Source organism: Erpetoichthys calabaricus, chromosome 7, assembly GCF_900747795.2.
Source record: "Erpetoichthys calabaricus chromosome 7, fErpCal1.3, whole genome shotgun sequence".
NCBI classification, from domain to species: Eukaryota; Metazoa; Chordata; class Cladistia; order Polypteriformes; family Polypteridae; genus Erpetoichthys; species Erpetoichthys calabaricus.
The window spans coordinates 198,621,658-198,645,336 of record NC_041400.2 but is presented as its reverse complement, the minus strand read 5'-3'; the positions used below and the strand labels follow the sequence as shown (position 1 = coordinate 198,645,336).

Genomic DNA, 23,679 nt, shown 5'->3' with positions numbered 1-23,679 from the left:
TGTGGCATCATATTCAACAAGACTTGAGGCTGGAATTGCTGCCAAAGGGGCATCGACAAAGTATTGAGCAAAGGCTGTGAATACTTATGGACATGAGATTTCTCAGTTTTTTTACTGTTAATAAATTTGCAAAAACTTCAAGTAAACTTTTTTCACGTTGTCATTATGGGGTGTTGTGTGTAGAATTCTGAGGAAAAAAATGAATTTAATCCATTTTGGAATAAGGCTGTAACATAACAAAATGTGGAGACAGTGATGAAGCGCTGGGAATACTTTCTGGATGGACTGTAGATTAAGATAAAACATCTGTTGCCACGTGCTGTGGCTGCTGTTGGCACCTGTTCACATCTTTGTCAGCAGTGGCTGTGCAGGGTCAGCCTGATGGCCAGCAGGAATGCACGGCAGGGTGGCTACCTTTCTGTCTTTGCACAACAGGTGAGTGATGGTGGCAGTCGCAGTGTGACGCGATATGGTTTGTACCTCTTGTCATCATAAGTGGTGGTCCTCCTAGGTGAACGCTGCTGTATCCGCTACACGAATGTGTTCAGCACCATGTGATCAGCTGGGGACCGATAGGCTGATGCTGGTACCTCACTTTTGTTTTCCATCTCCAAATCACTTGCATCAAACTCCAGAGTCTGAAAGTCAGAGCCTGATTCAGTGATAATATGTAAAACGTCCATGGAGTTATTTTGCTTTGCACATTTGCTTTAGTCTTGCCAGATGACGCTGCCAGTTTAGAGGCTGTTTGCTCTTCACTATTCATGCACGTGCAGGGAATCGAGGGCAAATCAACAAAGCTACTGTACGTAACTTTACTTCAAGCAAAGAGAGTCGAACTAAACATAAGGACAGGTTTTGTCTCAGTTTATAGCCGATTATCATCCTCTACCCCAGCCCTGAAAGAGTTAATATATAAATGTATGTAAAAATCAAAAGAGGATTCATAAAGGTGAAAAATACTTCCAAACTATTCCAATTCCTGTCCATGTGAAAAACCAAAATGCAAACCCTGCACAAGAGCAGAAGAATTAAAAATGAAAACTTAGAAAGCACAAAAGAAGGCAAGCAGACTGAAGCAGACTGACCTCTGACCTGAGGAGCCTTCAGGCCTTTATAGGTTGGGGGGGCGGGCCCTGCAGCTGTGATGTCACAGGCTCCACCTCCTTGGGGGCTGGACATTTAACAGTCAGGGAGCATCAGAGTTAACGTGAAGCAGTTCAGAATCAGGAAAATGAACAGAGAAGCTTACAGCACAAAGAATCTGGGCATGGTGCCGAAGGGGGGAGTTGCGTTTGTCTTCTTTAACAATCCCCCTTTAGAACTCCTCATTGCTATTTTTATGATTTATTTGTTGTTGTCATCTCTTTTAATAAACATTTTGGTCAGAAAGTCCAGGGCTGAGTGCGATTTGAACCCTCACCAGCGCCCCTTGTTTGTCGATGTTCTCTCTCTGCAGTGGGCGCCCAGCCGGTGGAGTTTTCTCACCACATCGACTTGAATGAAGTGAAGAGACAAAATCCTGAGGTTCGAGATGGGGGGCGCTATATGCCCAAGGAGTGTAAGGCTCTCCAGAAGGTGGCGCTGATCATCCCTTTCCGAAAGCGGGAGGAGCACCTGAAGTACTGGCTCTACTACCTGCACCCCAACCTCCAGCGGCAGCAGCTCGACTACGGGGTCTACGTGATCGAGCAGGTAGGCTGGCGCCGCGTGTGCCCCTCGGCTGGTGACTCTGGTGTGAACCTTTGTTGGTACTCATTCCTGATTAACGGCCATGCCATTCTTTGCCTTGTGCTTCTTGTTTAATTTTTTTGTTTATTTTGACAGTGACGTCGGTGAGTTGACAATTTGTTCGAGACGTTTTCATGACAATATTGTGTCTCTCAGTGCCACGTGTCTGCTGATGCCAATCACGTTTCAGCCAGGGGTGATCACATTTTATGATCTCTTTTGCATATCATTTGTCTTTGTTTCCTTTTTTATGTTGTATAATTTCATTCATATTTTGTCTGTTGATAATTTGGTATTTGCACTTTTGTGGTTTGTATTTTCTGCCTTCATTTTCTTTGTTTGCTGCCCTGCTCCCTGTATGTAGAGGCCGAGGGGGCGGGGCCACTGGGGACAGCCCCTGCTATATAAAAGTAGGTGGGGCCACTGCCTTGGCCTGGAGATTCTCCTGCTGTCATTGGGTTTCCTGGTTTTGCCCTCTGCCCTCCATAGCGGGGTCTGTTTCTGGTTTTCCGTTCTTGATTTTGTTCCCAAAGCTGCTTTTGCTTCTTTTCCGTTGCTGCCTTTGTTTCTGTGCATTTCCCCTTTTTGAGTTCTGTCAATCAATGTTCCAGTTTTGAGACTTTCAACGGTTGTGACTTTAAATCCTTTGAGTTTGGGGTCAGGCTGACTGAGATGGTGAGGCCTGCTGGTTTGGCACAGCTTTGGGGGGCAGCACAGGTCCAGCTTGTGTGTTTGGAGTTGGTGAGGAGGCAGAATATCAATGGCACCATCCTGGGTGGTGTCGCCATGTTGGGTGAGAGTGCAGCGAGTGGGACATCCAAGCACTTGCTGATGTCTGACTTGACTGAGTGAAGGATTTGCGGGGGGTTTGTTGTGCTGGACCTTTGCTGCTGTTATTAAGTGCTCTTTCTGTTCTTGACCATTTCCATTTATCTATTATCCAAAGTGACTTACAAAGGATGTCAACATAATTAAGTAATATCAGTCAGGGGACAGTTTGGGATCAAGTGTGACAGGGCAAGGTGACAAAATTGACCAGTGAAGAGCTCAGAACAAAAGGCCAGTGAATTACAAAACCCTAACAGCTAATATGAGAAATACACCAAATGAGGGTTTTCTTCAACACTTTGAGGGAGTCAGCAGTTCTCATGGAGGTGGGCCGCTTATTCCCCCAGCTACACATGCAAAGATTCTAGGCTGAGATTTGATATCACACAGGGGTGGCATCACCAGACACCATTCAACAGCAGGCCAGAGTGGTCGAGCAGCAGCAGAAGACCCCCGCAGTGTCTCCATGTCTGCAGGCCCACTGACCACTCTGTATGTGAGCGTCCAGGATTTGAACTCGATGTGTTCTGCTACTGGGTGACATGTGTCCTGCATGAATGCCATTTTGGATCTTCTGCAGTGGCTTGGTGACACTTGCTGCTGCTCCTGTCAATGGAGAGTTGTCTGCATGTGACAAAAGCAGACATGGACCAGGAGTTGTGCCCCATAGTCTGTCATATCTTGTGGATGTTGTGAATCTGTGAGACTGACAGACACCAGCGACATGGTTTCTGAAGAAGAGCTGGTCATCGATGACCAGCCCAGGGTCACAAACCAGCTTGGTGGGTGTTATCAAAAATAATGAGCTGAGCTGAACAGAGATGGGGCGTTGAATAGACGGCTGAGCCGTGATAAGAAGAAGGTCCACCTTTGCCAGTCTGAGCTGGAAATGGGGCTCCTTCATCCAGGTTACGATATCAGAGAGATATGCAGAGATACCGTGGTGCCAATGGGTGGAATGACAGCTACGGCTGTGTGTCACCAGCATAGCAGTGATAAGTGACTGGATTGGGGGCCTAGTGAGGAGGTGTATGGAGAGACGAGGAGGAGGGACATTTCTTGGGGTACCCCCACCACCGCCTGCCTGGTGCGCCCCTTACATCTCTGCATGCCAGGACACGTCTGCCCAAGAGGTGGGACTCAAACCCCCATCCCTCCATGCAGCGCATTTGTGCATGCCACCGGGTCAGGGTCAGCAGTTCTGAAGTTCCCCAAGGGACAGGCCAGTGGTGAGCGTACAGTCAAGGACACAGGGCCCTGGCACAGATCACTGGGATGGTACATTATGGCCCAGTGAGAATGCCCACGGTTGGTCACCACAAGGTGAAGACCAAGCCAGGCAGTGTCTAGGAGAAATGAGACTAACCTGTCACCATTCACTTGTTGTTTGTCACAGAGTGGTGAGACGATGTTCAACCGTGCCAAGCTCATGAACATCGGGTACGCCGAGGCCCTCAAGGAGTACGACTACGACTGCTTCATCTTCAGCGATGTGGACCTCATTCCGATGGACGATCGAAACATCTACAAGTGCTACAGCCAGCCCAGGCATCTCTCCGTGTCCATCGATAAATTTGGGTTTAGGTGAGCTTGGGGGTGCGGGACAGTCGGCGACTGAATGGGCACAATGACCTCTTTTTGGGGGTCTGAAATGCACTGTGAGGAGACTTTGGTTAAACCCCCAAAGTCCACCGCTATGGCTTTTATATAGCGCCTTTAAAAGTGAGAGCAATACAAAGGGGCAAACGATAAGATAAATAAGATGGTGGTCCAGAATGGGGGCTAGAGATGTCCTGCCATGAAATGAGGAGTGAATGGAGGACAAGCTGAACAAAAAGACCATCAAGACCCTCAGAAACACACCCACCAAAGGCAGGGGGTGCCATTGAGCTCCAGGTCCAGAGTAAGGGGGTGTTGTTAAGCCACTGGTACTGGGGGGGGGTGCACTTTTGAGCTATAGACCCTGAGATGGTGACCACTATGAAGACTCAGGTGGGGGGCACAAATCTAGAGGGGTCATTATTCAGGCAGAGGTCCACAATGGGGGAGGGGGCACTTTTAAAGAATAAACCTGAAATGGGGGAGGGGTGCCATACTGCTTTAAGTCCACAGTGAGGGGGGCTTTTGATCTAGAGTCGGGGGGGGGGTGGGGGGGTGACTGGTTGACAGTGACACGGGAGTGTCATTGACCTGCAGGTCCAGAGTCAGGGGTCTCCATTTAGGTATAGGTTTTTGTTTGGGGTGCCATTGAGCTACAGGTCCAGGACTGGGGGGGGGGGGGGGGGGGGGCACTATTCAATAATAGCCTTGAAATGGGGTGGGGGGGGTTATGCCATACACTGTTAGGTCCACACTGAGAGGGCGCTACTGAGCAGTTGAGCCTGAGATGGGGTGCCATTGAGCTACAAGTCCAGACTGGGGACCCATGCCTAAGGGTGGGGGGGGCAACCTCAGACTGCAGGGGTGAGGGGCCGCCATTGAGCTGAGTGGGTGTCACAGTCGGCCTGCACGAGTCCGGGGGCTCAGTGCCACAAGCCACTCCAAGTCAAGAAGGGGCAGGATTGTCCAGGAGCTCAGGACAGGACGGTCACTGCTGAGGTGACCGTTGGCAGGACAAGCAGAAGGAACAAGAAGTGAAGTGAAGTGAGGGGCTGAATGAAGGAGCAGCCACATTTATTCAGCGGACCACCCTCACTGCTTCGCTCTCACTGCCCTGTCTTGTTGCTCTTAGGTTGCCATACAATCAGTGCTTTGGAGGCGTCTCGTCGTTCAGTAAGGAGCAATTCCAAAAGATCAACGGCTTCCCCAACAACTACTGGGGCTGGGGCGGCGAGGACGACGACCTCTACAACAGGTATGACGGGAGGGGGGTGATGCCGACGGGTAGGGCGCCACTTGCTGCCCAAAACCGCCCCGGCGCTTCAATGGCTGTCTGCTTGTGGACGCACCATCCTGCCAGCCGCCATCTTCTCTCTTTGTCTGTTCTCCGCTCTCTGGTCTGTCCCTGTGTGACCCCGAGCACATGTGTGAGCCACTGGATCTGGACAGGGCCCAGAAAGGCACTATATGAGATGACACCACATTGCCAGGTGGTACCCTGGGCCTCATTGGCTTGTGGAGCTCCGAGGCCAAACACTGAAACGAGAACTCTGGCGTGTGACCTAAAGTGACGCGGTATACCGGGGGGCTGCCACTCAGTCACGCGGCACAGGCAGTAAAAACAAACTGGACCTGCCCGGCGGGCACGATGGCGATAAGCGAGTCACCAAATGTACAGTTTGACTCCAAATCTGAACAACGGTGGAAGGCCACACAAATGGGGGGCACCAAAGTAGGTCGTTGTACGAGGCATCCTTTCTCGATGTGCCGCTCTGTGCCACTGCTCAGGCGCTTCTTTAGACTCCAGCCATATTAAATGCACAACAGGGTGGACACGGCTGGCACAGTCACACTGCAGCTACACGGGACGCAGTTCTGGTTCCGCATCCGATTTTAGGATTTGATCGGGTGACTGAATGTGAATGAAAAATGAACACAAAACCACTTCTCATTAAAGACCACCGCTGACTGCTGCGCCACTTTGAGTGTCCAGACGCAGGTGACACTCGAAAGCCACTCTTCTGATGACCAGAGTTAGCAGTGCACGGCCAGCGGCCAAAGCCGATCTGAAAGGCTGACATCCGACGCATTGGCACTTGAAGTTCAGGACCAGGTCACGTTTGCTCTCGCCCGCCAGTGACTGCAGCAGCACCAGCAGAGCCCCTCAGCACTGGGACTAAGGCGAGGCACATCGGGACGCCCGTTTCCTCAGCGAGACCCCCATTCTCTGTTCACCTCGTTTTCCTCTGGGAGAGTCTGGCATGGGTGGAGTGGGCCGTGACGTATGAGGACATTCAGCGGTGGCTTATTCTTCTTTCGCCCCTTTGCTCTGAATTCCTTGTACCGTTCACCCCTAGCAATGGACCCTGCTGTGGCCATCTTGGCACAATGCAGTGCTGGCAGGGCTGCCACATGTCACTTGGAATCACAGCCTAAAACCTCCGTCAAGGTCACCCAAATGCCATCTAAATGACATAGAATATAGCACCATGCTGTTTGTATCAGTGTGCGATGCTGGCATGTAGAGATGCGCCACACCACCTCTGCTTTTCACTCCATGCATGTCTGTGCCCAGTAGGGGGCGCAGCACAGACACCGCCACACAGGATTAAAGAAGTCACTTATTACAAATAACACCTTAGCATCACGTCTTCTGATGCACACAACTCCTCTTTGCTTCTCTTTTCCGTCTCCTCCACACCTCCAGGTGGGCTTTGGCCTCCTTCCACCCGACTCTGACTCTCTCAGCTCCATTTACCTTGGACCAGGGCTGTGCCAAGGCATAAGTCCAAGTAGCACCCCTTGGTGCCACCCAGGGACCTCAACAGGGCTGCTCCATTCTGCTTATGTCAGCTTGCCTCCTGGCCTGAGGGGGCGTCTGGGCACTGACTTAAGGATTAATGTGAGTTTATGTTGGACGTCCATCTTGACAGCCCACACAAGTGCAAATGCCCGCTGTAGGATTTGGTTTGGGCAGCGGGTCCGTGGTGGGTGAGTTGCTTGGTTATTTTCACCCATTTTGACTGCAGGTTTTTATTCTCCTTTGATCCGCCTTTTTTCTGCCCCCCATTTCTTTGTCAGTGGTCTGACGTGTTTAGTGCTGACGTGGTTTCCCCTACAAGCGGTGCCCTTATTGTCTTCAAAAGGAAATTTATTTATATTGTTAATCGATTAAAGATTCGCTTTGTAGATTACGTTGATATTTATAATTTAGTTTTTAAACATAACGACAGCCCGTGGCCCACTGGAAATAATCTCACTCATTCCACCCTGCCTAGAGATGCTGCAGCAGTGGCAGGGGGTCCTCCTGGATTTGCCAGTCCACCTAACTGGGCAACAGCAAACCGAGTCATGCCCAGCTCAATCGAGCTCATGCCCAGTCAATTCAGTTCAGTCATCTGTGTATAGTGCCTTTCACTGGGCACACAGCTCCGTCTCCAGGAAAAGCACAAATGTGCCAACGTAAAACTGCAGATCAGGATAAGCACTCAGAAAGAGAGGGCACTTGTAAGGGGATTAACACCAGAGGACCCTCGGAGTGCGTGTCCTTTTATGGTATCAAACACATCACGCCCATGCAGATGAGACCCCAGCTGGGGTCCACGTGTTGTGCTGCCCCACCATGCCCACTTGACTGCCTTTTGTAAATCACTGACACCTTCAGGTGGGTCCGTGCCAGCGCTGCCAGGCTCATCCGATTCCAATTAAAAGGACCTTCCATGAAATGAGATCCTAAAAGTCAAAGCGCTCAGCCGTATGCCAAAGTCCACTTCTCCTTGAGCCTTGCTGAGGGTCTCTGGTGTTGTGAATGGTGCGCCCCCCCCTCACAGCTCAATCTCCTTCTGAATGGGCGGGCTAAGACGTAATGAACTCTGAAGCGCCAGCCTCCACCTTCACAGTCAGTTTTACATCTCTTGATGTCCGAGTGTCTCACACACACACAGCCCTGACTTTACTGTTTATACCGAACGAGGGTCTCAATGAGTGGGTGCCATTGCAAGCTGCCTCACTAGGTGGCGCTCTTGTTATTGACTGCCAGCTCACTCACTTTGTGGGGTAGTGGAAGGACTTCGCTTCTACACGGCCTTGCTATCTGGTGAAGGATGGCAGCCAATAACTGTGCCAACTCCCAGTGGGCAGAGCCATGTTGTGCCACCCTGAGGTGCCCACCTCTTGTCTGCTGCCACTTTCTCCTCTCGTCACTCATCAGCTCTGACGTCCTTCTCCTGGACATGGACACTGATGCCAATGTGCCTGAGGGCCCTGTGGCCAATTGTGCCCTCACATCTGAACACCTGCCTTCTTCACTTTGGAATTTGACAGATGATTGGATGCGACAGACACATCAGCTGACCACACAGTAGCCCCTTGGCCAGTCATCCTCCACTGCAAAGACAATAACATTCCAAAAAGCTTGTGGTGATCAAAGGGACACTTCCTCTTCCACCTCATCTTCTTCTTCTTGTCTTTGTCTTCCTCATTTTGTTCTTCCTCCTCCTCTTCCTCATGACAGGATTATGGATTTGATTTTTTCTCATGGAGGTTTGCATCCTGAGGTTTCTTCTGATTTGAGTCCATTCAGCCTCAGTGGTCACAGCTGGTCCTTGTGGCATGAGGGCCCCTCGGACTCCATTGACAAGTGTGCCATCCGATTGTGCAGTGACAGTAGGTCATGCTGCTGCCCCCTGTGGCAGTCCTGTTCACTGCACATAGTGAGGATCATGACAGATACCTTGTGTGTCCCCCTCTGGTGACCCTGATGGCTGATGGAGGTCAGGAGTTGCCCTACAGCTGTATGTGTGGGGGCTGGGATGGGGAGTTTTGTCAGAAGTTTCCCCTCCTTGATGTCTCCTTCATTTCTTTTTGGCAGGATTACTTTTCGTGGCATGAGCCTGTCCCGGCCTGACGTGGTTATCGGAAGATACCGAATGATCGTCCACGAGAGGGACCAGAAGAACGACCCCAACCCCGAGAGGTATTCTCACCCCATGATAAGTTTTCTTCTACTTCTGCCTGGTTAAACGGTGGGCAGTGGGCACAATCTGGGCAAGGTGGACAAAACTGGTGGGTGAAGCAGGAGGCTAGGAGGCTTTTGGCCATAATGGCCACCAGGAGGTGGGCACGTCCCACATGGGGCAAGGAGATGGAGATCAGGAGACCAAAGTGGCAGGAAGTTAATAACAAAGTCTTCCAAAGCAAAAACCAAATAAAACCAAACAAACAAGCTGAGAAGAAGAAGAAGACCCTGAAGACGAGTGTGTGGACTCCTCTTGTCATTATCTAAGAACCTGGACTACATGCCACCATCTTTTATAATGAAGGGAGAGGCCGTCATGTGATCTAGGAAGCAAACATCAAGATGGCCGCCGTCACGAGAAGACACCCGAAAAGGAGAAAAAGGAAATTCTGAAGGGTGTGGAGAGTTATGGCCGACATATCGTTGTTATCTTAATGTCCTCGGTCCTCGGCGTATGGCACTCGTTGGCTCCTTATGATGTCTTAGGTCATGGGGCGGAGCTTCTGCATGTGAGTGTGTGGGCCGACAGCCAATCAGAGCTCAGCTGGAAGTGCCATGTGCGTATCGGAAGCGCACGATGCAAACAGAAGAGATGCGCATCTGTCTGAACGTCTCGTGTTTGTTGTACCAAAAGGGTCCAAAAGGGGCTAAGCGACCACCTGGGGAAAGTCAGTCCGAGTGCTCTGGGGCCACCAAAGGTGTCATCGTTTGTCATACCCCACAACTGCTAACAGCCTCAGAGCAATGAGACCCAGCAGACGGGGACATCGAGCTGCAGGTCGGGTAACGTGAACTTCATGTCGTGAAGTCTCGAGAACCGCAAACAGCTTAACTACAACAGGCACCTGAATAATGAAACACAACGTCTCATCCTCCGAATACGAATGTTTAACAAGTCAACAACACGCACAGCCTGCCGGCAGACCACCGGGGTCTGTCATGAGGCCAGAGGAAGACAATGGGGCGTCCATCGGGGTGAGTGACTCACTGATTCACAGCTGGGGTTCATCGGTCGCCTTATGGGAGCGGAAGGGAGACACGAGACGCAGCCACCAAAAACATCGACGAGAATATCCCCAGAGGTCTTGTGGATGTCATTTGGTCATTTCTGTCACTTGACTCAAAAACCCAGTGAGCAGAAAGGCCCACAGACTTATGACACCTTCTCAGAAGGACTCAGGCCTTTTGCTGTGGCTCTCCGGATTGTCCTCAGGGCCATCCTGTTTGCTTGAACTCTCCAACTGAATTGACTGGACATCACTTGAAAGGGCACACAAGGACCGGAGGTCCCACAATTCAAAGCAAAACTGAGCCCTGAAATCCAAGGACCTCCCTGTAGACATCCACAATCCACTCGGGCAAGGGGGCTCAGAATGTTGCCAGTAGCACTGTGGCCTCAGTAATTGTGAAATGGAAGAAGTTTGGAGCCACCAAACTAAGGAGGCAGGCAGGATGGGCCCAGCTGAGGGAGGTGACCAAGAACCCAATGAACGTCTCTGCTGAGATGGGGGAACCTGTCGAAAGGAGGACCACCTCAGCAGATCTCCATCAGTGCACTGCTTATGGTAGAGCAACCACAGTTTCAAGGACTCTGAGATTCTCTAGTCTGAGGAAACCAAAGTGAATGAACTCCAGGCACTGGGGTTGGTCAAGAGGAGGTCCTGCTTGTCACCTGCCTAATGCCATCTCTGAAGCTGGATGGTGGTAGAATCACACTCTGGGGGTACAAGGAGACTGGGCAGAATGGGGGGGAGCGGTGATGAATGTGGCCAGATACAGAGATGGGCTTGAGGAAAACCTGCAACATCAGACTGGGGTGACAGGTCAGTGACCTGATGACAATGCTGGAGTGACTTCAGCACAAGTCCCTGAGTGGCCCTGAGTGGCACTACCAAAGCCCACCCTTCACCCTTAAAGAACATCAATGGAGTTCTCATCCAATCTAACCGAGATGGAGTGCATCTGCCAGGTGTGCCAGGTGTGCAAAGCTTGTAGGGACTTCCCTGAGAAGCCAGTCAAAGGGGCTTCTACAGAGCACTGAATGAAGGGTCTGAAGGCCGACAGGAGGGAGTGAGGGGCTTCATCCTGTGAGGTTTAATACAGCCGGACGCCTTTCTGATCACGTGAGTTCACTTTGTCGTGACGGGTGATTGAGTGGCACCTGATGGGCACAAATCAAGTGTTTAAAATGAAACCCAAATGCCCAGAGCGTGAAGGGCTCTCTCTGTGTGTGTTCACGTGTTACACGTCATCATCCTGCCCAGCGGCACTGCAGTCACAATCACGGGATTATTAAAGTCGTGTTCATGGGTGCCGTAGAGGGGGCAAAAAGGGTAATGATTACCCAGGAGCCACTGGGGGTGTTGAGGTTTGTGTTCGAGAGGAAGGGACCCACTGCTTATGTAGGGAGCTCTGTGCCACACCCCCAGTCATATTAATATGCGCATCCCAATGAATTAATACGTCACTAAGGTCACAGGGAGCGGCCCACTGAGGCCCAGCCGCGCCATATCCTACACAAAGCTATGTGATTTATTTACGCCAGCACAGGCCCGGGGGGCATAAAGTCCTTGTCTCGTCATGCGTCCTTAAAACGGACCAAGTCTGCCCACCATGTGATGCCCACACGTGTCTCTCGACCACACAGATTCCGCAAAACGGAGAAGCCAAACTCAACCAAACTGACAGAAATAGAATGGGCACTGCCACAAATCAAAGTCAGGGCCACAGGGCAGCGCCATCCACACACTGGTGACTTTGGTGTCCTTGTGTCACTGCCAACAAGCAAACACATTCAACGTCACAATGAGCCCTCATCACTCTGTCTGTCACGACGTTAAATGAAAGATGACTGAAGTCTTCATATTTACTCATCTGTAATGAATAAGGAAGCAACAGAAACACGAGGAAGGGCGGCCATCGAGGTGTTTATCTCTGAAGAGCAGGCCATGTGGCCACGAGGGACTGGCGGTCTGAGGACTCTTTTATGATGTGCTGAAGGAGGACACCGTTAAAGAGCTGACACGACTCAGTCCAAGGTCTGGTGAACCCATAGAACAGATCTCAGCACTCCAACACGCGGAGACGTCTTCACAGACTCGGGTTCAAACAGAGCTCAAGTAGGGTAGTGGCCCTCCTGGATACAGTATGTAGGTCTTGGGCAGGAAGGGGAGGGTCCAGCAGTGGTGGGGACAGAGGTGACATCAGCACTGGAGTGGCACTTAGGCTTCCGTTCTGCAGAGGGAGGAAGAGAGAAGGCAGTAAACCACAGTGCCAACCCCTGGTTTGGTGGGTTATTACCATCACCTGAGCCTGAAGCTGTGCGCCGTGGGCACTCATGTGACACACACACACACACACTGCTGGCCAAGAAGGCCCCACTCTGCCACTTTTGATTGAGGTCCACTGAGTCACCTGAAATGGTACAACAGGAAGCTCAAAAATAAAAAGTTCACATTCCCAACACCTGATGTCACTTTCCGAGTGGTCTTCAAAGTGGCCTTTTGTCTTTTCTTTGTTTTTTCAGGGCTGACAGCTGACAGTTTTCTGCAGCAGTGTGTCACATCGGCTGGCCTGGGGTCCAAGGGTTCATGTTTTGCGTCTTTCATTCATTTCTGATTCTGGCCGTCTTTCTCGTTTTTGCTTTTGTCTGAGAGTGGAAGCTGCCCGTGTTTAATGGGTGGTCCCGCTGCCAATCACCATCCCCCCACCTGATAAACCCAGAGGGTCTCCCACAGAAAGTGCAGAGGACTCGGTGAGGCGAGCTCTTGTGCTTTGTGTGAAGGCTGAGTGATTTGCTACGTTTTGGACATTGTGCTCCATATTTTGGCTCTTCCTGGGATTTCCGAGTGGGATGTTTAATTGTCTTGTTGTTTTGGGCTCCACAGAGCTTCGTGGTTATCACAGAGCATTTCTGGTGAAGAATAAAAATCTTTTGCTTCATGAAGATTCTATAAGATTGGTGTCTAGTGAGCAACAACAGCCACATTTAGCTCCAGGGCACATTTTCATACAAACAATGTCCCTCAAAGGACTTTACAAGATGACAAAAGAGAAAGTGACATGCAAAGAAAAACAAATTCAAGTTAGACAAAAACAATTATGAATAGATAGTATCCAAAAAAATAATAATACACACTTACATACAGTAAGATAAATATGGAATTAACAGAAAGAGAGTCCTTAAATTTAGAAGTGCCAGGGCTTTTAGTGGGATTTCCCCCTCTAGTGGGTATTGCTGGCAGTGCTTCATACTTTGGAACACACTGGAAGTTCATCAAAGCCTTGACAGCTGATGCCAGCCATTCCTGCAGGTGTCCCAACTGTAGCTGATGACTTCTGTATAAAAGCAGAGTGTGAACACAATGTGTGTGTGTGTGTGTTTAGACCCTCTGAAGCAGGATGTCAACATTACTGCTACTATAGTGGCCAGTAAGGAAGGAAGACAAACAGACAGACAGACAGACAGACAGGCCTTTATAACCCTTATGGAGAAACTGCAATGGAAGCCAAGCTGTGGGTGAGGATGGCGTCCTGCACCATCAAACAAAACTGTGGAACTGGGGCACCGCTCCTGTACCTCAGAATTAGGGTCCCTCAGATGTGGTCCGGGTCCCCACAATCTAAATACAACATTTGTTCTTAATATTTTAATAATGTTTAAATAAGCAAAGTGTATTAAACAGACTTATCTTCATCTTTATAAAAGGAGTCTCCTGTAGTTAACGTTACTCCCGACATGCTTTTTGATTGGCTGATGTGAAAAGAGAATGGAGCAGGAGAAACAAATGAAGATCAAGCGCCAGGTCAGTTAGTCAGCCGGTTCTGGTGCAGAGGATGTGGTCGCCAATTTGGACACTGAGAGACAAAAAGGAGCAAACGGTGAGGATGAGGATGATGCATCAGATGAGGGAGGAGGAGGAGAATGACAATGCCAAACTATGAGGGTCGAATGTGGTGGTGCGGGTCAGCTCCACGCTACTGGATTCCACCAGGAGCCTCCTCCACCCGCCACCGCTGATAACATTTCTGAGAGATGAGCTTGGCAAATGAGGACACCACACAAAGCACGGGGAAGGTGCAAAGTGCTGAGTGCTTTAATTAAAACAAAAAAAAAACAAGGGTTCAAAAAGTGCAGGGCAGAGTTCCTAAATAAATAAATAATCCAATTAAAAAGGTGCATTTGTGGAGGTTACTCAATCTATGAAAACCAGCCGGTGGAAAGTGTCCTTTCTAAAATCCGTGGGCATTGATCTTTTAACTGGCGTCTCCACCCCACTGACAGACACAGCTGACCTTCCACAGGTCCGGGGTCCCTGCTGTCCCATGGCTCCCTTTCTGGCCATAGCCTCGGGTCCCCAAAGGCCACGGCGCTCACAATGGGGTCCCCGCCGGTCCCTCACTTTGAAGCGACCCACTACAGCAGCCTTCATGCAGCGGAAGCCAAGACAACATGTAACGGCGTCCTGGCGAGTAATCTGACTAACGAGGTCTCAGCTTCTGCTGAGCGTCTCTGTAGACCTGCACACGGGACGGGCTCGACATTTTAATTCTATGGTCTCTTTACTTGTTTGTATTGCTCTTGTGTGCTGCGTCAGATCTGATGACTTGGGGGGTCACCCCGTAGATTGTGGCTTCGAGTTGTCACAGAGGACTAATGCTGAACTGACGCAGAGTAAAACGACAAGGAGAGTATGAAAGAGTCAGGTGTTATACTGTGAGGTCATCAGGGTGGGGCAGTAGTGACATCATCTGGACAGGACAGTAGTGAGGTCATCTGGAAAGGGACAATAGTGAGGTCATTAGGACAGGACAGTAGTGACATCATCTGGACAGGACAGTAGTGAGGTCATCAGGATAGAACAGTAGTGACATCATCTGGACAGGACAGTAGTGAGGTCATCAGGATAGGACAGTAGTGAGATCATCAGGGTGGGACAGTAGTGACATCATCTGGAAAGGGACAATAGTGAGGTCATTAGGATGGGATGATACTGAGGTCATCAGGATGGGATAGTAGTGACATCATCTGGACAGGACAGTAGTGAGGTCATTAGGACAGGACAGTAGTGACATCATCTGGACAGGACAGTAGTGAGGTCATCAGGATGGGACAGTAGTGAGGTCATCAGGACAGGACGATAGTGTGGTGAATGTACTTCTTCCTCGGTGGTTCTCTAGGGAGGAAGAGAGAAGGCATTGGTACTCATTGCTATTCTTTTTCTGGTGTTTCCACGTCCTGAATTGGACCCTTTGGCCGTCCCCTAATCGCACGTGTGTGACACACTTTGTATTTACCTTCTTATTTGTGCCCTTTGTATTCTGTGCTGGCCTTGTGTGCTGCACCAGTGCTATCAGGACAGACCTCATTAGCACACCTGGCCAATGAAGTGAACTCTGATTCTGATTCGGAGCTCCGGCCACAGGTCACCCCAGCGTAACGCCAACATACCTGAAAGTGGAGATGACAGAACAGGACTGGTGTGCCATGTTGAGTCTGCACTGGGCGACACAAATGCCACAGAACAGCGACGCCCAACAGCAAATCAAAATGGCCTCGCTAACGATAGCAAAAAAAAAAACAATCAGCTTCAAAACAGAAGTCCCAAGTCCGTTCCTTGGGTAGGAAGACCCCCGGGTGACACCAAGATGACATTTGGAGTCTCAAGACATCCCAAGGAAAATGAAAGAGAAGCTCAAGTCGTAACGGCTGGCGGGCAGGCCAGTGTGGCTTGCTTTCTTGGCCCCGCCCCATCATCTTGTGCCACCTCGCATGTCCTCGGGTGCCGGATTTTGTGTGTCCCCATCTCAGCATGTTGCTTTTTCTGCCCCTCATTAAGCACCTCATCATTCTTTGATGTTTCTCATGATGTCTCCTTCTCTGTGCTCAGCTTTGCTTTACAGACTTACATGGAATCCCACCAGCCAGCCCTCACCTGTGCCCCTTGGCCATGCTGCCCACCTCTGTGACCCACTGACCAGGGGCAGACATTTACTCCAAGGGGGGGCAGCTGAGCAGGCTTGGGGGCCTGTCCTTCGTCCTCACGTCTCCTTTGTCCTTCTCTCCGCAGGTTTGACAGAATCGGTCGCACCAAATTAACGATGGACTCCGACGGCCTCAACTCCCTGACATACAAAGTGATTGAAGTTCAAAAGCAGCCGCTGTACACTAAAGTCATCGTGGACGTGGGCAGCCCCTCCCGCTAGCGATGAAGACGTGAGGCTGAGGGGCCATTTGAGGGTATCACACAATGGATCCCGAAGTGCCTTTGTGCCCACCTCTGGGGGGTTCTTGAGTTTCTGGACAGACTCTTCATCACTGTGCCTTTGACAGATGGACAGACTTGGACCGAGGTCACTCTGGAGGGCCAAGTCGATGAGGCAGAAGTCAAGAAGTGCCCACCACAGGCCATCTGCTCCTCGCCTAAGCAGCCTATCCCATTGGTGACCTGGGCTGGTCCCTCTAGGCATGATGATGGAGACCATCACCTATCATCATCACTTCTAGAAGGCAGACCCTGACCCTCCAGCAAAAGCCAACTGACCCTCAGCAGGGACGGCCATCCTCATCAGCCATTGATTGGACCAAGTTGGTCCGTGGTTTAGGATTCATCCTGATGGCATGTGTCACCACCTGAGGCCTGCTGTGTCACCGAGCCGCTGTGACATCAGGGAGACCAAAGATGAACAGATTTAATCTTCTAATTGGACTGTCCAACATGTGCTCATGGGATATCCAGGATGGGGTGGGCAGCCATTTGGCCGAGGTCACCTGGACTGTGACAGTGTCAACCCTTCAATCACTTTTTACTTTCCTGTCCTCCACTGCTGGCTGGCCGCGTCTCAGTTACATTTTGTATTTTTATTTTTATATGTTAGTCAATCCAGATTTGCTGTGATTTGTGTGTGGTGTGCGGGTTTTGTTATTTATTATGGCAGGTGTTCTGAGCCCACCCTGAGTGAAAGGTGCTATATAACAATCCAATAAAATGAATAGACCTGGGGGGCGTATTCCATGAGGGTTACTTAATATGTCGAGAATTAGCTGAACGAGGAAATACACGCCGAGGCACTTGACACGTTTAGCGTTACCTCACAGTGGGCACGGGTGGTCTTCAATTAGGCGGGCACTCACGCCATCCGGAAACGATGGCTCAAAAAGTAGAGACACGTACCTGTCACCAAAAGGGCGCTCAGAGTATTATGGGATACCCTGAGAAAGTTTACAGTTTTACTTCATTGTTGTTAAACAGAAGGACATGAAAAGAGGGCAATGGGGGTCTTTATGGCATCTGGACAACTCGATGAGTGACAACACTCAGATGAAGTGTGCAGATGAAGGCCCAGTCTGTCTGGGGCCGAGGGGAAATTCTGAATGTCACTCCCACCAGGTGGTCTGTCCCAAAATGACTGGCCATACGTGACAATGCCACTTAGAAGGACGGCTCTGTGGATGACTCCAGGGACCTTCTCCCATTTTTCTTGTTATCCACCATTGAATCTCATCGGCTCTTTAACCACAGAAACAGACTTTGTAATGTCAAAGTGACAACAGATGTCTGCACGGTGGTCTACATGAGTGACAAAGATAAAACTCAAAGTGTCCACCCTCTTAGTATGGCACATCAATGGCACTGGAGGTCCTGTCATTGGGTCACCTGTCTGGGGTTTCACTGGATTGTGTCTCTCTGGAGACATTCTGGTGATGTGACCTCCAATGAGAAGGCAGAAGAACATAACAAGCAACTCCATGAAAAGCAGCAGTCAGGGGACGGGGACGAGGACAACTACAAAAAGTGAAACCAATCATGGAGAAATGGAAAGAGGGTGGCACAAAACCTGAAGAAGGCCACCAAGAGTCCTCTGAGAGCTCTGAAGGAGTCACAAGCTACAGCAGCTGACACCAAAGAGACCAGGCAGACGACGACTGTGACCAGGCACGTCACCTGTCAGAGCTTTATGGGAGAATAAGTAAAAAACAAAACGTGCAGGACGCCTCGACACACGAGAGACTCGGACGTCAGCAGGATGAAGGTCCAAACTCCCGAGGAAACGTCACGTTACACAAACACAGCACACCACAGGGGTGGCAGCAGCAGGCCGTTAGTGTCGGGATCTCACTTGAGTTGCACCGCAGCCAAAAACACTTCCAAGGCTGGCCACTAGAGTGGGAAACACGGGCAAAATACCCCGACTAGGAACCCCAAGGGCTGAGACGAGAAAATAAAAAGTTTAATTTAGCAAACTAAAGGCTGTGCAGACCCCAAAGCTCTGAAGAGCACAAGGTGATGCCTGAAAAGGCAAAGAGATAGACAGCAAGCCAAGTCCTGATACAGAATCCAAAATCAGAGCAATAAACACAACCCCAATCCAAAATCCAGATGCAAACAGAGCAAGGGTTCAAAAAGCCAATAATCACAGTCCCAAAATAAGACGAAGATGAAGAAGAACAATCCAGAAAGGGCCGGAAATCCAGCAAAGACCCAGCAAGTCACCAAAACGGTCAATGAACCGTAAGGGACTCTGGAAGGCCCTCCTTTAAATAGAGTGGCGGTGATTGGCAGGTGGCTCCCCGTGGGGAGCCACCCACAAAACACAACAGTTATACCTTAGGCCACGCCCCTTTCATAACACACACACACACACACACACACACACACACAATGTACACAGAAACATGAATACAAATAAGTGAAACACAACAGTCGAGGGGGGAATGCAGGCTGACACTTGACAGAGGGGAGGCTTCTCTGCAGTGGACCCTCGAAAGCTTGTGAGGGCAGCAAAACATGGGGGAGAACCCGATGGAGTCTGCAAGAAACCTGCACCATAGGAGAAGACAACGTGGCGGCGCAGAAAGCCAAACTGTAAAGTGAATGTCCAGGAGCGGCCGAGTCAACGTCCAGACATCAGTCCAGCTGAGAATTTGTGTCTGGACTTGACAAAGCCTGTCCGGTCAGGACCACCATGACACCTGAGAGTGCAAAGAGGACGGAGAAGAACGACAGAGCTGCAGAGAGAGAGACCTGGGCACACAAGTCAAGGCTGGCATGGCTGACTTGAAGGGGGCCAGTACTCCCGCCACCCATTATTGTGCACTTGATATTTGTCATTAGATTGGGCCACGTCACGATGATCTGCTTGCACTTTGGCATCAAAGGGTCTTTGTCTGTCACAAAAGCCAAATTACATCTGATGAGACAAGGTGAGAACTTCCAAGGATGAAGACTTTCTAAGCGCTGGGCATTGGGGAGGCCTAAACAGCCTAAAGTGGCATCACAATTGAAAATACAGATCTGTGCCATGAACAGTAAACCACCTAAGTAGGGGGATACTCTGTGGACCACCAACATGTTGATGCCTCTCAAAGTCCTCTGCATTTGTCAGCACTAGACCACTTCTCAACTCTGCCAGCCATCATTGTTTGTGTATCGATAAAATTGGGCATTTCAACGCACTGGCAACCCTTTCACACTTCCAAGGGGAAGTCAACAGACCTTAAGACTTCCAACGGGGTCCCTGCTATCCAAAATAGCTTCAGGAATTAACATACCAAGCAGGGCCTTGTGCCAGGTCTTTTAACACTGGCCAACTCCGTACTGAAACGTGGCAGAGATAAAGAAAGCCAAATGGAAGAGAGGTGTTGGCACGATGGGCAGGCAATTGCTGCAGTGAGTTGACTTGGCTGTGTTTGGCTCCAAGTGCTCATCTTCCAAACCCACTCACCCCAAACAGAGTCGCACGAGGCTGCATCGGGCACAAGGCAGGAAAAACACCAGGATGGGGTGCCAGGGCGAACACACACACACACAGACACACCAGGGGCCAATTTAGCCTCGCCAGTCCACCTAACCTGCAGGCTTTCAGACTGTTAGAGAGACCCTCGTAGACACGGAGAGAACATGTAAACTCCAGGCAGGGAGTTGTGGAAGGCAGCAGCGCTCCCTCTGTGCCACCCTGACAACAGCTGGGTATTGTTTATGTGGTATATCTTTAGGCATCTGGAAACACAAAGGGGTCTTCAATTTCCTTTATGAGGATTCATCACTGGTGCCGTAAAACCTCAGCATTCAACCCAGGCTCCCCCGTCCATCAGATTTCCAAGGAATGGACACTCCATGGATGAAGGCAAACTGACCTTGGTGACACCACAAACATCTGAGCCAGAATCCCCTTCATGAGTCCCTGACCTGACTTGTCCATTTTAAGAATGAAGGTTTTGGTCTCACTGCGTGGTCCGCAATTTAATTATAGACACAAACTATACAACTATACAAACTATACACAAACAAAGACACAACACACACACATGTGGACCCCAGTTAGGAGACCCTCCCATTCTCAATGTGGTTGCCTCTAAGCGGCCATTTCACATTTTCTTCTGTGCCTGGTCCCAGATCTGTTGACATGTGCTGCCCCCTATCTGTCAGGAAGCCCCTGGTAGCCTTTGTCCCTGTTCTGTCTGCTCCTCCTGAACACCCAAGTCAGATGTCAGCTCAACTTGGGGGTGTCTGATCAGGGCAGATGCCCACTGGATGGGCGGGCAGTGCCTGTTGGTGACAGGTACAGCAGGCAGCCATTTGTCTTTGTCCCTTTCTTATCGCAGATCAGTTTTGCAGTTGAACTTGGCAACCACCTGTAAGGAGATAGATCGGAGCCAGCGGGTAAATGCATGGCGGGGTGGGAAGCCGCGGGGGCCCAGAGGCTCACCATCTGGAGTATTTTATCACCTGAACTGTTCACTAAACTTCGTCGTCAACTCCATTCTGTCACTTCCACACACCTGGCTGTCCATTTTAAAGATTTGTTAGAAGAGCTAACATTTGTGGCATTAATGCTATTTGTTTTAGGGCACTGAAATGCACCCCCAGGGTAAGCAACACCCCCCCACCCCCCCTTTAAGGTCCAAATCGCTGAAAGGCGCTATATTGGAAAGGGGTGTTTTAGGCTAAGAAATGATAAACTTGTTGAAAAGTCCTCATTTGGTGGCAGGGTCAGGAGTGGCACAAGTAACCAGAGGGACCACCTGTGCGCTGTGTTGATGTGGCGGCGTGTGGGTGGGTACACTGGCACGACCTTCCAGCCCATGCTGGGTCGCGACTTCTGATCCTCATTAGGACATCATGCGGTGCGAATGCCGAGCCCCCCTAAATTCAGGCACGTTCGATGGTCCTTCGCCACTTTGGTTTGTTTTCCTTTAACTCAGGGGTCTGCAGAGGTGTTAGACGCTGATCCCTGGCAATAACAGACCAGAGTTGAGCCGAGCACGGCCTGTGGGTGTTTTATTTCACGTTGCCATGTCAGCTCCTTCTTATATTGTAGATGTTTCAACGTTCCGAGGATGAATGGCGGAGCACAGGTGTCAGATGGACAACTGCTGGTTCCTTTGTCCTTTCATCTTATGACTAATGAAGGGTGACGAGGAGACAACAAAAGTGACACTGCCTGAGTGCGTCAACAGTGAGAATGAACTTCTGGTGACAAAAACCTGCAGACACTGCACCCTCCTTCGCAGACCCCTGCTGGAAACAAACGAACCTTCAAGAGTGGACACCCAGGCCTGATGACCGGAGTTGGTCATCGTAACAACTTTACAATAATCAGCGAGTACAAAGGCGAGCCTGCACCTAATTGGCTGACCTTCGCCTAAGGGTCTTGTAAAAATTGTAATACCGAGGGGCAGCCCTGAAGACCCCTGGAAGACAAACAGTGGGGCAGCAATCAAGACGACACTGTCACAAAGAGGACTCTGCTCACCGCCTGTCCCTCCTTGGGCTTTGGTTTTGTCCATCAATTGGTGTCACACCAGCTCAGTTGTCCTCGCAGTGTGTGAGACTTTGTGCGCAGGAGGACCGCAAAAGACTGGGGCGCTGCTGCCCTCTGCTGGAGAGAAGCTTCAATTGACGGTGCTTAGTTTTGTCGCCTTGAAATTAATAATAATAATTATAATAAAGTTTATTGCGATAGCGCCTAAATCCACCAGAACTCGATGGGCGCCTCCTGTTTATTAAGTCAGTCTTCTTTCAGGTGACGCCGTAACTTCACATTTTTGTAACATCGGCAGGTTCATTTGGCTCCAGTTTGGGGACAGTCAGCCATGGGGGACATTGGGCTGAGACCGGGGGCTTCATGTCACATTTATACGAAACAGCTTCATTATTTTTACCTTCAGCTGGTGGTCCATTCACTGTTTATGCCCAAAGCTGTTTTCGTGCCCGTCTTATTGATAATATCATTTATATCTTGGCAAGTCCTACCAGGGCAGCAGTGGGCACATTGCTGTTGGACAAGCGGCTGCTGACAGCACAGCAAGCTCAAATTCTGCTGGGCCCACTCCATCCGTGGCAGGGTGACTTTAAGGGACTTGTAGGGTGTGGTGACAGTAAGGGCTGGCAGTGAGGTGACAACATGGCCTGAGCACTTTGTGCCAAAGCCATCTTATCAGTCTGTGGACCTGGCAGCCTCCTTATCGTCTATGCCATTGGTTCTCAAAAGTGCACTCTATGAGGATGTGCCAAGTGGTAATAAATCGGTTATAATATGGAACCGGTCAACTTCCTTCAGAGCTCACAATGTCACTGCCTTTGTGTCCGATGTCATTGGTGGCCGGTCGGGTATAAAACCCTGCGTTGGTTCGACGAGTGAGCAAAAACAAGCAGCTTTGCATAAAGAGGAAAAGGCTGCTGGGAGCTGACGTCACTCAAATCACCTAAATAAAATGACAATGCTATAAACTGGCACTGTGCACTGCCAGCTTCACCCTCCTCACCAAATTCTGGTCACTAGTTTAAAATCAGACAGTTCAGTGTGTCATAAACAGAGCTGACAAAGCAGACGGGTGCCCACGAGTCTGCGCATTTTCTGAGAACGTGTCGGGGTCACGCGCGGTGAGCTGGTCATCTGTCGCTGGCATGGCACGTCATTGTCATCATATTTAACTGAGTGCCAAGACACGGCGAGAGGGGAGGACCCAGTGGGACGTGCTGCTAAAAAGTGAGGCGACTGGACGCCAGCACCAGAAACGCAAATAAACATTCGGACAAACCAAACGGCGAGAACACAAACTCTACCACCCTTAGGTGGACTTGGTGTGCCACTTGCTGGCACCGAATTGCTGCTACTGCTCCAGGCAGACAACTAAGAATGTCCTAAAGGGGTCAGTGTGGCGGTTTCAGAATGTGGCACCCACCCACAGAGTGGCACTGGAAATGGAATCCGTCTACAATTTCAAGACTTTGCCCACATGTGCCCTCTTGGTGCCCACGTGTCCTTCAGTTCCTCACCTACCACCCCAAAGAATGAGGTCTGGCGATTGGCACCTCCAGGTGTTTGCATATACAGGAGAGGGTGCCCTGTGAAGGCCTGGCACTACATCTGTCCACAAGGTTTGGTCCCTACTGTATGATGTGCCCGCCCGCTCAGCCCCAATCCCCCCCATCTAAAGACATCAACCCCAAAGCAGACGTTATTTCAGTTTCAAACAAATAAAAAACACACATCGGGAT

The 23,679-nt window shown here is 50.2% G+C and overlaps 2 protein-coding genes across 2 annotated transcripts in view; both read left to right on the top strand.

Annotated features, from left to right (window-relative positions):
• The window catches only part of LOC114655007 (beta-1,4-galactosyltransferase 1-like), a 46,665-nt gene extending 29,488 nt beyond the window's left edge, over positions 1-17,177 (top strand). Inside the window, exons 2-6 of the mRNA XM_028805901.2 lie at positions 1,460-1,695; positions 3,956-4,143; positions 5,291-5,413; positions 9,029-9,133; positions 16,246-17,177. Of these exons, the coding sequence (XP_028661734.1) occupies positions 1,460-1,695; positions 3,956-4,143; positions 5,291-5,413; positions 9,029-9,133; positions 16,246-16,381 (788 nt within the window). The 3' untranslated portion in view covers positions 16,382-17,177. The remainder of the gene's footprint in view (positions 1-1,459; positions 1,696-3,955; positions 4,144-5,290; positions 5,414-9,028; positions 9,134-16,245) is intronic.
• Positions 1-23,679, top strand: part of LOC114655011 (uncharacterized) — an 899,220-nt gene that overhangs the window by 224,432 nt on the left and 651,109 nt on the right. The window lies entirely within an intron of this gene.